We start from the raw sequence: 15084 nt of genomic DNA on the forward strand, positions 1-15084 counted from the left end.
TTATGGGTCCTTTTCCAACAATGCAGAGTTAAACATCAAAAATAGACATAGTGACAGAAGGAATAAATACACAGTGACATGCATACTTCAATGCATTGAGACTTACTAATGGTGGGAATGTGATACACCGCTGGGTACCTAATGAGTAGTGTTGCAAAATTCCAGTAACTTTCAATAAATTCCCTGGTTATCCAAAAATCATGGTTTGAGGATTCAGGATTTCCTGCTTATTCCTTCCTGACACAGGGAAACCTCCAACCAGGATTTTGGGAAAACCATGTAATTTATTGTAAATTCATGGACTATTGCAACCCTACTAAGGAGATATCCTAACTGTCATATATAGTGACAATAATAGTGCCTGTTGAGGTAGAGGAAAACCAAATCATATGTAAATAAGAATTAGTATAAACTCTACATCAGACTTTGTTTGAGGAGCACAACGCAGATATACAGTACAGTGTGAACTTCATAATTCCTGGTGACATCAACATCACCCCTTTAGGTCACAGTCATTCTTTAGGCAACTACTGTACTCTTGCTTTTCCTAGGTCTAGTTTAGGCTAGTATCGATTGGATATGGGCCCGCGAGCCCATTCATTCCGGCCCAGAATAATTCATTTCATTCTTCTGATTATTATATATTTTTTTTTTATCTCAAACGACAGTGAAATGACTCAAACCAAATCGAAATTGTGTTGAAATGATAATGGATCAACATTTATAGTCTCTTCACTCTGCCCAGCTTGCTAAAAGTGATCTTAACAAAACCTAGACATTCAGGCAGCCTGGAAAATTCCAAAAGCGCTGGATAGAGGACTATCTTTAGCAAATGTTGACTGTGAGGAAGTATAATATCTAAAATACATCGCTGTCGGCTCACCTGACAGGTACTCGCCACCCTGTGCCTTCTATGAGCCGGACGACACTGTAATCGCTACTCCTTCTTCCAAGCGGGCTATCATGTGCCTTTTACTGAGGAGTGGCTTCCGTCTGCAGGGATGGTTGTCCTTCTGGAAGGTTCTCCCATCTCCACAGAAGAACTCTGGAGCTCTGTCAGAATGACCACCGGGTTCTTGGTCACCTCCCTCACCAAGGCCCTTCTCTCCCAATTGCTCAGTTTGGCCAGGCGGCCAGCTCCAGAAAGAGTCTTTGTGGTTCCAAACTTCTTCCATTTAAGAATGATGGAGGCCACTGTCTTCTTGGAGACCTTCAATGCTGCAGAAATGTTTTGCATTCTTCCTCAACCTTTCATACCTCCCTCTGACATGCCTTCTTTCTTCCTCAGCCTTTCATACCTCCCCATGACATGCCTGGTTTAGTCCTCATCCTTTCATACCTCCTTCTGACATACCTGTTTTCTTCCTCAGCCTTTCATACCTCCCTCTGACATGCCTGCTTTCTTCCTCAGCCTTTCATACCTCCCTCTGACATGCCTGCTTTCTTCCTCAGCCTTTCATACCTCCCTCTGACATGCCTGCTTTCTTCCTCAGCCTTTCATACCTCCTTCTGACATTCCTGCTTTCTTCCTCAGCCTTTCAGACCTCCCTCTGACATGCCTGCTTTCTTCCTCAGCCTTTCATACCTCCCTCTGACATGCCTGCTTTCTTCCTGAGCCTTTCATACCTCCCTCTGACATGCCTGCTTTCTTCCTGAGCCTTTCATACCTCCCTCTGACATGTCTGTTTTCTTCCTCAGCCTTTCATACCTCCTTCTGACATGCCTGGTTTCTTCCTCAGCCTTTCATACCACCCCCTGACATACCTGTTTTCTTCCTCAGCCTTTCATACCTCCCTCTGACATGCCTGCTTTCTTCCTGAGCCTGTCATACCTCCTTGATCTCTGGCTGGCGAACCCTCTCATCCTTGCTGTCCCGCAGCATCAGAGCCTGACCTGCTTTGTTGCCTTGTACTACCACAGATGTAATTGGCAGCTGGAGCTTGTTGCCTGAGCTATATAGGCTGGTGGAGCAGAAGCTTTGTAGCCCTTTCCTGCAGTCAATGACCAAAAGTGCCCTCTTTGGCCTCATGGGTGGAATGTTATTAATCATTTCATAATTAATACGTTTTTCATTTTATGAGGATGAAAATCCGGTGTTTCTATGTCAAACAGTTTTGTTATATTTCAGTCTTCTGTGATGTATATAAAGTGTAATATTAGGATGGAAACTCAAAATGGCATAGATTTCAACTCTATATCTGGCATTGTACAGGTGTCTTCTTTTTTTAAGCCCATAACCATGTGTGTGTGGTGTATACTTTTGTTTGAAGGTAGATTTGTTACCAACCAAGACAACCAAGAATCACTCTGTGTGACCCTGATTTAGCCCACTGCAGTAAAAGGTTCATACATTTTAAGTGCGGCCTTGGTAAAGAACGAACGTGGCCCGCAGGGAAAATTATGTAGTTTGACATCCCTAGGCTACACTGTCTAAAGATATTTTCTGAGATATTGTGTAAAGTAGTGTAATTTCTCACAAAAAATACTGAAACAAACATTCGATTCAAAGAGAATAATCACAGTTTTATTCAAAACAGTTATATTTCAAAAAACACATACAGTATGTATATACAGTATGTGCATAGCCAAAAAATTCTTGGACAACACAACTTCTGAGGGAATTTACAGTAAAAATACATTGATACAAAATGGTGTGTATTATTCTGTATATTATAGGAAATAGTGGCGGTATATGAGATATTTTACAACAGAGGTTGAACTTGCAGCCCATCAGTTAGATGTCTGTGAGGAACAAGGTAGAAATGACAGATCAGTGTCCTGCTGTGTGTATGATTCTACTTTTTCACTTTGCTCGCCTCGCCATAGACTGTACTTCTTGGTGTGAAGAGGGATCCCAGCGCTAGAGACAGATTTCAAAGCACTTGACATCTTTTTCTTGACAATTGCTGTTCTTGCTGTGAACAGAATGAAAACCTGCAAGCCCTGTGGAGTGAAAACAAAAACACAAAGACATTATCAAGTATTTTCAGGAATAAACACGTACAAACAAAAGGTAGCGTTTCTATAAAGAGCAGCAGAATTTATTAATGTTTAGTAGGTGTCTAGTTTTCAATCATGTCTGGATTCTGTGGTACAATAGTACACTAGTCTTTATATTTAACATTTGAGTCATTTAGCAGACTCTCTTATCCAGAGCGACTTACAGTAGTGAGTGCATACATTTACTACCTGAGTGGTGGTGAGTACACAGAAGGAGATGTTGAGTATGGTGTACATGGTCTGGTTCTGTGTAATGAGCAACAGATAGCCCAGGATCCAGGAGAGACCGAGCACCACAGCCAGAGAAAAGCTACTGAGGAACTTCTTCTTCATCGATGTGTGTCTTGTACTGGGAAATATAACCAACATGCTTAGATTGCGGTCATAGACTGCTGTAATGCTGTGGTAAAATAACATTATGCTTCCAATGACTGAGTGGGTTAGAGAATGGTGCTCATCAAATTGTATAATTTGCTTACTTATGACTGAATTAATAATAAAAAAAAGCATGCATTTTATTTATAAAAAGTTTTAATTGAAAGACAATACAAAATTAACAAGCTCATTAGTAGGCATTTAAATCAAGACTGATCTTAATGACTACAACGTTCTACTTTGTGCCCCCAAAATGCCCCCTTTAATGTTACCTGGTTATATGTGGGTTGGTCTTGGATGTGGTAACTACAAAATATACCAACACCACCATGTTGAAGATAAGCATGAACGCCACAGGGATCAGGAACCCCCAAAACATTGGCAGCTTGAAGTCAAAGTTCCCCTTTGGATCGAGGGCAGCAAGCCAGCAACTGAAAGGTCAAATGAATGAGTTAGAGAGTGGGACTTTGTGACAGACAAAACAGGACACCAGTGATTTGAATAATGTGGTATAAAGTAAACATGGTGGGTGGCATAAGTAAATAAGAAACCTTTCAACACAATGGATCATTCTTTTAGCCATCGTTAAAAGAATGACAGGTAAAACAGGGAAAACCTTTTACAGTATGAGTTATAACATTTTATACAGCAATTGCCCCACATATATATTGGTAGTACAGTACAGTATAATACAATAGAGTTCAGTTCAGTTCATGTGAGCGATATCCATCACTTCCAGCTCGTGGCATCAGCCAATCAGACTGTTCCCATGCACCCCACACTCTGCCCATGCACTGACCATGCACCCTGTGATTGGTCAGATGCTCCAAGCTAGCCCAGCACTGGCTAGTCGGGTCCGCTGCATGCACTTTCTAGCGTATCAGTATTAGCCGGGCCTGAACTGTGTTTTTTTCCAGTGTCAGAGCGTAGACACATGTGCATGGGATGCGTGATTACAAAAATCATCCCCATGTGCATCTTCTCCTGTGTGTGAATAAAGTTCCTGTGTGTGTTAACTTTTTGGACTGCCTTACTCCTCTCTCACCGGGGGCGGTATCAGTGGGTCACAAACCAGGAAATACAGTGAGGGAAAAAAGTATTTGATCCCCTGCTGATTTTGTATGTTTGCCCACTGACAAAGACATGATTTTAATGGTAGGTTTACTTGAACAGTGAGAGACAGAATAACAACAAAGAAATCCAGAAAAACACATGTCAAAAATGTTATAAATTGATTTGCATTTTAATGAGGGAAATAAGTATTTGACCCCTCTGCAAAACATGACTTAGTACTTGGTGGCAAAACCCTTTTTGGCAATCACAGAGGTCAGACGTTTCTTGTAGTTGGCCACCAGGTTTGCACACATCTCAGGAGGGATTTTGTCCCACTCGTCTTTGCAGATCTTCTCCAAGTCATTAAGGTTTCGAGGCTGACGTTTGGCAACTCGAACCTTCAGTTGGTCCTCTGTAGCTCAGCTGGTAGAGCACGGCGCTTGTAACGCCAAGGTAGTGGGTTCGATCCCCGGGACCACCCATACACAAAAATGTATGCATGCATGACTGTAAGTCGCTTTGGATAAAAGCGTCTGCTAAATGGCATATTATTATTATTATTATTAGCTCTCTCCACAGATTTTCTATGGGATTAAGGTCTGGAGACTGGCTAGGCCACTCCAGGACCTTAATGTGCTTCTTCTTGAGCAACTCCTTTGTTGCCTTGGCCGTGTGTTTTGGGTCATTGTCATGCTGGAATACCCATCCACGACCCATTTTCAATGCCCTGGCTGAGGGAAGGAGGTTCTCACCCAAGATTTGACGGTACATGGCCCCATCCATCGTCCCTTTGATGCGGTGAAGTTGTCCTGTCCCCTTAGCAGAAAAACACCCCCAAAGCATAATGTTTCCACCTCCATGTTTGACGGTGGGGATGGTGTTCTTGGGGTCATAGGCAGTATTCCTCCACCTCCAAACATGGCGAGTTGAGTTGATGCCAAATAGCTCAATTTTGGTCTCATCTGACCACAACACTTTCACCCAGTTCTCCTCTGAATCATTCAGATGTTCATTGGCAAACTTCAGACGGGCCTGTATATGTGCTTTCTTGAGCAGGGGGACTTTGCGGGCGCTGCAGGATTTCAGTCCTTCACGGCGTAGTGTGTTACCAATTGTTTTCTTGGTGACTATGGTCCCAGCTGGCTTGAGATCATTGACAAGATCCTCCCGTGTAGTTCTGGGCTGATTCCTCACCGTTCTCATTATCATTGCAACTCCACGAGGTGAGATCTTGCATGGAGCCCCAGGCCGAGGGAGATTGACAGTTCTTTTGTGTTTCTTCCATTTGCGAATAATCGCACCAACTGGTGTCACCTTCTCACCAAGCTGCTTGGCGATGGTCTTGTAGCCCATTCCAGCCTTGTGTAGGTCTACAATCTTGTCCCTGACATCCTTGGAGAGCTCTTTGGTCTTGGCCATGGTGGAGAGTTTGGAATCTGATTGATTGATTGCTTCTGTTGACAGGTGTCTTTTATACAGGTAACAAGCTGAGATTAGGAGCACTCCCTTTAAGAGTGTGCTCCTAATCTCAGCTCGTTACCTGTATAAAAGACACCTGGGAGCCAGAAATCTTTCTGATTGAAAGGGGGTCAAATGTTTATTTCAATTCATAACATTTTTGACATGAGTTTTTCTGGATTTTTGTTTTGTTATTTTGTCTCTCACTGTTCAAATAAACCTACCATTAAAATTATAGACTGATCATTTCTTTGTCAGTGGGCAAACGTACAAAATCAGCAGGGGATCAAATACTTTTTTCCCCTCACTGTATGTTGAGCCGGGTCGCTCAAGTACAGTATAGTATAGTACAATACAATACAGTACAGAGAAGTAATACAGTAGTAGTATAGTACAGTATTGACTCACAATTCCTCCTGCCTGTAACCCAGTGGATCATCCACTCTGTAACTAATTCCTAAGGTGAGGGCCACCACAACCGCAGGCAGTCCTAAAGGACAGAGAATGTTGTTGTTATGTCCTGGTAGATTAGCATGCAGACATATACAGATTATATACTACACATACATCCTCTAAAGACATAACATCACTATACAAGTTGCTTTGAAGTTCTATTTTAGGCTAAATAAAATATAACCTAGCATTCGTTTTGGTTCAAGGAGCCCAGGACTAATGCCAGCCAAAGCTTCTGAAACAACTAAATATTTTATTTTTCTCCAAGCTGTCCTACCCCATCCGATGGCCACAGTATAGGCTGTGAAGTGTGACGGGCTGGTGGCCAGGCTGTTTCTGATCATCAGGAAGACATGTGTGGCGTACAGCGTGTTCCAGGTGAACGTCCCCAACAGGAAGTACTGCAGCAGGACTGTGACTGCAGTACAGGGGCCTCTGTCCCGCTCTGTGTGTGTGTCGGACGGGGGGAGAATGTTGTCCTCCTGTATTTCAGGTTTCTCCAGCTGTTTATGAGGGTTGTCCACCCCCAACATGAAGAGGAGGGTGAAGATCAGGAGACACACGCAGACGCTCACTAAAAGGACCGTTGGGTTGGTTTTGCGTGATTTCCTGGGGATAGGTGATAGACAACACTATGTTAGGGAAGTTAGATGCCTTGCTTTGGATGTGTTGGTTCATTAATAGTGGGTTTCATATTGGTTTCACCTATCAAGTCGTGTTGGATCAGACAAAGGGCTTCTTTACACTATTGAGATGCACCCAATATGTTGAATTGGTTCTGGAATACTGTAGGATCTTACCGGGTCACGATCTGGAATGTTATTGTATATTTAGAATTGGTTCTGGAACCATGTAGGATCTTACCTGGTTGCAATCTGGAATGTTATTGTATATTTAGAAATGGTTCTGGAAGCCTATAGGATCTTACTTGGTTGCGATCTGGAATGTTATTGTATATTTAGAAATGGTTCTGGAACCCTGTAGGATCTTACCGGGTCACCATCTGGAATGTTATTGTATATGTTGAATTGGTTCTGGAACCCTGTAGGATCTTACCTGGTTGCGATCTGGAATGTTATTGTTAAACTCAACCCTATGATGGACATGGAGCATCCCAATGTGGTGATCCAGTTTTGAACTTCAGCGTACTTAAAATCATTCCTGAATGACTGTAGAAAGAAAAGAAAAAAGAAAAATGTAACACTAAGTTTGTCACAGTCATACTGTATAAAGTTATCTCCCTCATGTGTCTGGATATGCTGATGTAAACTATAGGTCAGCGGTTCCCACACTAGGGGTCGCGACCTGATGTGGGTTCGCCTGATATGAAAATGGGATCGCAGGAGAATTTTCAAAATCATAAAAAAATATATATAATAGTAATTTGTATAAAATATTATAATATTGTCTTTGTATCTCAAAATCATTGTAATGTGGTTAACCTTAAAAATCTAAATGAAAATTATTCAAATCTAAAACATAAAATTCAACCAGAGAGCAAAATTCAACCAGAGAGCGCCCTTAGATCGTGGGAAAAGGCCGCACTTGACAGCTCCACTTGAATCATTCCCACTTAAGATGACCACATTTAAAATACACAAATGCGGGACAACAGGATGATTTTGTGGGACAGTGTAACCTATCCTATACCTAATTTAGAAATAGGCCAATGTATCATCGCTGTCAATTGTGAATGATAATTCTTCACGTTTTATTTTTTTGCCCGCACTATAAAAACGGTTATGTCGGTCTGCTAATACAGGACTAGTAAAGGCCCAATGTACTACTTTAGTGAAAATATGTATTATTATTATTTTGTCATTGTGATTTTTCAGGAGGTGCTGCAGCACCCTACTTCCCACTGCTATGATTATATCTTTCAGTCTAATGTGGCTGTTTACCTACTTTTCTAGCTCTTTGTAAGTAGTTAGGAGGCCTAACTATGAGATATTGTTGAACTTGCAGCCAATCAATTAGATGTTTTATACAATCTGAGAGTAACAAGGTGGAAATTAACTGTCATGAGCGCAATGTGACTGCAAGAGACAGGTTGGAATGTCTGACTGAAATACTGGACAAATCAACGTTTTTTCTACAATTGGTGGCGTTTGAATTTGTTGATAAAATGCGGGACATGATTGTTTAGTTGCGGGACAAAGGGCCAAAATGCGGGACTGTCCCGCACAATCTGGGACATGTGGTCACCCTATTCCCAGGTGAATGGCTAGGCCCACTACAGAATGAAACCACACACTATTTCAGAGATATTACCGCCACAATCAATATGGTGAAAACAAGGTGTGGGGAGGCCGAGGCACAGAAACACTAATCAATACCTTTGTCAGATAACACTGTAAAATGAAGAATTTATGCTATAGCTAGCAATCCAAATGAAACCTACAGAACCACTCAAATACTCCCCAGCTTATGCTTTCCAAATGGACGTTAGTTGTGAGGGCCGAGATGCCCATGCATATACTTTTGTTCGCTACCTGTCGGGGGATGCTATTCACGAGGACGTATTGTTCTGTCTCACGATTCTCAAGCATGAAACTGTACAGAGGATGCGCTGCATGGCTATACTGAAGAAAAACAGATTCCATGGTAACGAATGGTAAAACAACAAAAAAAAGACTTGACTTTCTGTGTAATGAAAAGAAAATGTGTCTCCTTCCCTTTGTAACTGACATATTTGGGAAACTGAACGAACTGAACGCAAGCATGCGTGGGGAAATACAAAAACATTCTACAGGTGAGTGACCGAATCAGTGGATTCAGAGGAAAGACTTCTTATTGGAGAGAAATCTGTTTGACTGTGATCCTGCCTCAGTTGACATGCCTGTAAGTGAAATCGAAAGCTTATCGAGCCGTCATATGACCGAATAATGCAGATAACGCATTTTGGTTCCTCACTCAAAGGGAATACCCTGCCGTCTCCTTCTGAGCATTAAAACTCATGGTACCCTTTGCCCTCTAATATCTGTGTGAGGCTGGATTTAGTGCACTCGTCTGCATTAAAACCAAATATCGATCCAGGTTGGAAGTGAAACCGGAGATGAGGTGGGCACTGTCAACCACACCCCCTGACTTTGAGGAGCTCTGACGCGACATGCATCATGTCTCTGATCTCATCATCTCATTAGTGGTGATGAGATAAGAGATATTATGTCAGACCACTTTGCTATTGACTGTCATAGCCCCACATTAAAAGTATGTGATGGTGAGTTGAGAAGACAATCAGAAATACTGTTAGTATGTTTTGCAATTAACTGTCATAATAAAAAAGTAAACATAGGCTCTTAATTACAAAAAAACGAATTCACATGTTTGGGGTCATGAGAGTTTTCAGATGGTGACGTGGGCCAAAAAAAGTTTGGGAACCCCTTCCATAGGTCAAAGTGTGGTCAGGAAAAGGGAGCCGAAGGCAGCTAGCTACTCACCATGAGCACAGCGAAGTTAGTGGTGTGATTACAGAAACATTGCAGGCCGTCTTCTGAGTGGTTGACTTTGGAGCAGCCATAGGTGCTCCAGTCTTTCAACGTGTAGTTCCACGACACGCAGGCAAAGTCATAGAGGGAGGCGTTGGGGACAGCCTGAGAAGTGAGAACAGAAACAAACTCTCTGTAAAATGGATAACTTAGATCAGGGGTGTCAAACTCATTCTAGTGTCTGCTGGTTTTTGGTTTTTCCTTTCAATTTAAGACCTAGACAATCAGATGAGGGGAGTTCCTTACAAGAGAGGAGCAAAAACCCACAGCCACTCGACCCTCCGTGGAATGAGTTTGACACGTGACTTAGATAATGGAAAACTTCCCATTACGTTTCCCAGAGAATTTGGACCACTATGTGTTTACTGATTCCAAGATAAATCTTACTGTAGGCTTGAAGAGCATCTCAACATGCAGCCCAAACTCTTGTCCCAGGTTAGCAGAGATTACCCTTCTGTTGGTTCCTGAAGAAGCTGTGAATGCCCTGGACCTGAAGAACCGGTCGTTTTGGTAGAGCACAAAACCAATGGAGTAGTTTGTGTTTTTATTACGTAAAACTGAGTGGAGTGAGGGAGAAAGAGAGTGAGAGGGGGTGAAGAGAAAGAGAAGGGGGAGAGAGAAAGAGAGGGGGAGGAGAGAGAGAGAGATTGGTGTTCATCTCAGGACTTCATATACATGAGTAGCTTGACTTTGCCTTGTAGACTTAACGTGGAAGCCACATTACTTCTCAATAGTTCACTTATCCATATCCCATGTGACTCAATTTGGCATTGCTGACCTGTTTTTGGCGACCACAACGAGTAGTTAAGTGCTCTCGGTGAAAGCGCTACAAGGAAATTGAAGCTTGAGTTTATATACTGTTTGCATACCAACATTGGCTCACCTGGTGGGAATTTTATGACAATCTGGACATCGGTAGCACCTCCTTTGTCAGCTATCAGTTCAGAGGTATTGGTGTTGAGATTAATTCTGTCGGCCACAAAATTACCAGAACTTCCTGGAGAAGGAGATTAATTTGATTTATAAATGTAAAGCTGAACAACATAGTGTTACTTCTGCACTAGTCCGTAGTACAGGCCTCCTGTAGCTCAGTTGGTAGAGCATGGCGCTATAAAGAAAAATGTATGCACTCACTAACTGGAAGTCGCTCTGGATAAGAGCGTCTGCTAAAATAACTAAAATGTAAAATGTAAAACAAATAAAAAAAAACGTATTGATCAACAGAGGAGAAACATTTGAAAAATGAGAAGTTTTAACCAGTCTGTCAACACAGATATAAACTATCACTTTAAATGCCAGTATGTAGGTTCACTAGCAGTCCCACCCACCAGTCAGAGCAGTAAACTGGATCCCTACTGTGTCACTTGGTACTTGGACAGACTGGACTGCCAGGTTGGGCTGAACCACCAAGGACACATTATTCTGCTGGTCCAGGGAAAACTCCTCCAGGGTCTCTGTGAGGCTGGGAGAGAAACACAGAAACACATTAGTTCACATGCACCCATGCAGACACGCACAGAGACACACGTACACACATAAACTCAAACATATGTAGAAACACACACACACCTCTGGACAGCATCACTCTCCTGTGTAATCTCCTCACTGGCATTCAGTAGCTGACTGATGGTAGTTACAGCTGCCACTGCGATATCCTGCAACATGATCAAAACCAGGGAATGACCCTCAAGTGTTCAAATCACTACAGTAACAACCTCACGTTTATCTCCAGAACATGTCGTAGTCACAACTTGATTCCAAAAGATGTTATACCTCTGTGATATTTACAGACTGAAGCAGAGTGTTAGCTATCTGAGCTGCTGTGGTGATGTTGTCAGCTGATAGCCGCTCTGGTTGGGAGGTCAGGATCTGAGTACTGAAGGCTAGCTGTGCTAAATCACCTGAACTGCTGGAGATCTTAATAGGGAAAGAGAATGATTTATATTTATTTTTTCAACAGAACATTGTATAAATGTCAGCAACATGCTGACCTGTGAGTACATTGGGATATTAAAATTGCCAATACTAACTATGTGGCTCAATTGGTAGAGAATGGCACTTGCAACGCCAAGGTTGTGGGTTCAATTCCCACACGGCAAAAGTATGAAAATGTATGCACTCACTACTGTAAGTCGCTCTGGATAAGAGCGCCTGCTAAATGACTAAATGTAAAAATAAAATGTAATCTAAAACACAATAAATAAAAAAAGAATGTTCCTCATCAACTGTTAAGCAGAATAAATTAACAGAATACATGAGCTGAAGGTAAAAGCCAGTTGATACTGATCTTCAAACTGTAAGATCGACTCCTCATAATGATAACTGTAACTGACCCAAGGAAAGAAGAACGCAAAATCGAGACTGGTCATAAATCAGGATCATAAGAATATTGACTTACATTTTCTTGAATGCCACTGAGGGTCAATTCACACTGCAGCTCCTGAGGAGGACCAAACTTCGGAGAGCCAGTGTCATTCAAACATCTTGCTGAGGCTTCTGGTAATCCGGCTGGAGGAACCAAGACAAAAAGATACTCAAGATTTTGTGTTACCTAATGCAACATTAATTAGAACTGTAACAGATGAATACATTTTTGTCATTTTAGGTGAATAAAAGTAACATACCACTGGTTGTCTCCTCACCACACAATTGTTCTGAATAAGCAGACCAGCCAACCGTTGTTCTTGGGAAGGATAAATCAGCAATGATGGTGGAATTGCAGAAATTCCCTATCGAAGTAAAATGCATTTCAACATGGACCAAATGTATGACTGCAAACATGAAATATACATTCTGAATGTGAGATCCAGGGAATAGTGTTGTGGACTGTGCATGTGACATCCAGGGTTAGGTATAGTAGTGTAGTGGTGTGTACTGTGAATGTGAGATCCAGGGTTAGGTATAGTAGTGCAGTGGTGTGGACTGTGCATGTGACATCCAGGGTTAGGTATAGTAGTGCAGTGGTGTGGACTGTGCATGTGACATCCAGGGTTAGGAGTAGTGAAGTGGTGTGTACTGTGAATGTGAGATCCAGGGTTAGGAGTAGTGTAGTGTGAACGTGAGTTCCAGGGTTAGGAGTAGTGAAGTGGTGTGTACTGTGAATGTGAGATCCAGGGTTAGGAGTAGTGTACTGTGACCGTGAGTTCCAGGGTTAGGAGTAGTGAAGTGGTGTGTACTGTGAATGTGAGATCCAGGGTTAGGTATAGTAGTGTAGTGGTGTGTACTGTGAATGTGAGATCCAGGGTTAGGTATAGTGTAAGGGTGTGGATGTACCCTCTGAACAGGTCTCTCCGGTCCAATCATCAGGACAGATACAGACTCCACTCTGCAGCTCACCACCATTGATACAGACCAGAGGAGGGATTGTGGCAGTAGAGGTGGTGGTGGGGAGACTGGTACTGGTGATAGGGATAGAGGTAGGGTAACCAGTAGTTGGAAGTCCAGTAGCATTTCGGTAACCAGTAGTTGGAGGGTCAGGGGTTAAAGGGGCAGCAGTAGCTGGAGTAGTTAAGTCAATGGTGGTTGGAACGGCAGAGGATGTGGTGAGATCCCCCTGTAGCAAAGAGACTGCCCCAAAAAATTAAAATAACTCTGTAAACCACATAAACAAGGGTACATAGTGTCAGTTGCTATAAGCTTAGGATATGATCCAGACTGTTCCAGTTTCATTGTGTCTGCAGCAGTGTAGAAATGTTTTCTACTGTACTTTATGAGAGAAAGAAGTCATTATCACTGCCAATTAACGGTTGACAGTTGATAGCAAAGGCTACTCTGTTATCAAATGTATCTAAGACCTGACAGTAGTCTATTCACCATCAAGTGTCTGCATTTAAAAAAAAGTCTGAAACAATGTCTTCGTAGACACTAACATATCCTTCGCAGCAAAAGGACCAAACATCAGTCAATCGCTGACTAAAAACTCAACTTTAAAATCCATAAACCAAACTGTAAATACTCTAAGGTCACATATTGGATATAATCAATAGATAAGTTAAATGCATCATACAACTTTGCACATCGTAAGTGAAAGCAATTTTCCTACACAGTTCTCAATCACACAAGAAAATTAACAACAGCATCATACACTGAGTATACCAAACATTAGGAACACCCCACCCCCACCCCCCCTTTGACCTCAGAACAGCCTCAATTCATCAGGGCATGGACTCTACAAGGTGTCGAAAGCATCCCACAAGGATGCTGGCCCATGTTGATTCCAATGCTTCCCACAATTGTGCCAAGTTGGCTGGAAGGTTGGCGAATCATTCTTGATACACACGGGAAAGTGCTGAGTGTAAAAAACCCAGCAGCGTTGCAGTTCTTGACACAAACCGGCACCTACTACCATACACCGTTCAAAGGCACTTAAATATTTTGTCTTGCCCATTCACCTTCTGAATGGAACACAATCCGTGTCTCAACTGTCTCAAGGCTTAAACATCCTTATTTAAACTGTCTCCTCCCCTTCATCTACATTGATTGAAGTGGATTTAACAATTTACATCAAAAAGGGATAATAGCTTTCACCTGGATTCACCTGGCCAGTCTATGTCACGGAAAGAGCAGGTGTTCTTAATGTTTTGTACACTCAGTGTACATCTGAACATCTTAAATCACCCTGAATAAATCAAATATAGAGCAAGTCTTACCTGTAGCAAAGACAGCCATAATCCATAGCTCCTTCATCTCTGCCATTTAAATACATGCAGTGTAAGCAGACTGCACATTATTAGGATGTCTGTTGGTCTTATACTGCTTTTCACCTGTTACAGAGTTTGCAGTGACATGCAGATACCAGTTAATGATTTACTATTGAAATTAAGGGGAAAGTACTGTACATTGGCTCCAACACAACCCACATTATCAACAGGATCAGTAAAGACAATGAAACAAATTCTTTGAAAATAGATCAGGTATGACAGGATGAATAAAATGGATGCACATGGATGGATACTGTGAGGACCAGCCAACCAATAGCACTGCCCTTCTCTATGCAAAACATTCTTAGTTTCAGCTGGGAAGGTACAGTACATGTTTTGTTAAACAGACCAACTTTTTTGCACTAGAGCATGTGTAATTAGATTTTTTTAAAGCAATGAAACTGGCTTGGAGGTCTGGATTAGGATTTGAGGGCACTAGAGGGTATACTTCTCTAGAATAACGTTTCCTAAACTCGGTCCTGGGATAGGAAGTGAGTTAAACAAACTGGGTGTGGGTAGACAATTCCACTTAAAGCCCCCAAAAGGCTCTGACTGCA

The 15084-nt window shown here is 42.1% G+C and overlaps 1 protein-coding gene across 1 annotated transcript; it reads right to left on the reverse strand.

Annotated features, from left to right (window-relative positions):
• Window positions 1-2602: 2602 nt before the first annotated feature.
• On the reverse strand, window positions 2603-13404 carry LOC311109542 (adhesion G-protein coupled receptor G7-like; the record flags this gene model as incomplete). Its single annotated transcript, XM_084152465.1, has 15 exons — window positions 2603-2943; window positions 3190-3349; window positions 3648-3806; window positions 6295-6376; window positions 6617-6948; window positions 7396-7508; window positions 9780-9932; window positions 10215-10384; window positions 10711-10824; window positions 11156-11289; window positions 11397-11482; window positions 11601-11744; window positions 12226-12335; window positions 12452-12556; window positions 13101-13404. Coding segments are annotated over 15 exons (2379 nt in total), but the record flags the coding sequence as incomplete, so codon positions are not given.
• Window positions 13405-15084: the final 1680 nt, after the last annotated feature.

This window comes from Coregonus lavaretus (genome assembly GCF_964263955.1).
Source record: "Coregonus lavaretus genome assembly, chromosome: 35".
NCBI classification, from domain to species: domain Eukaryota; kingdom Metazoa; phylum Chordata; class Actinopteri; order Salmoniformes; family Salmonidae; genus Coregonus; species Coregonus lavaretus.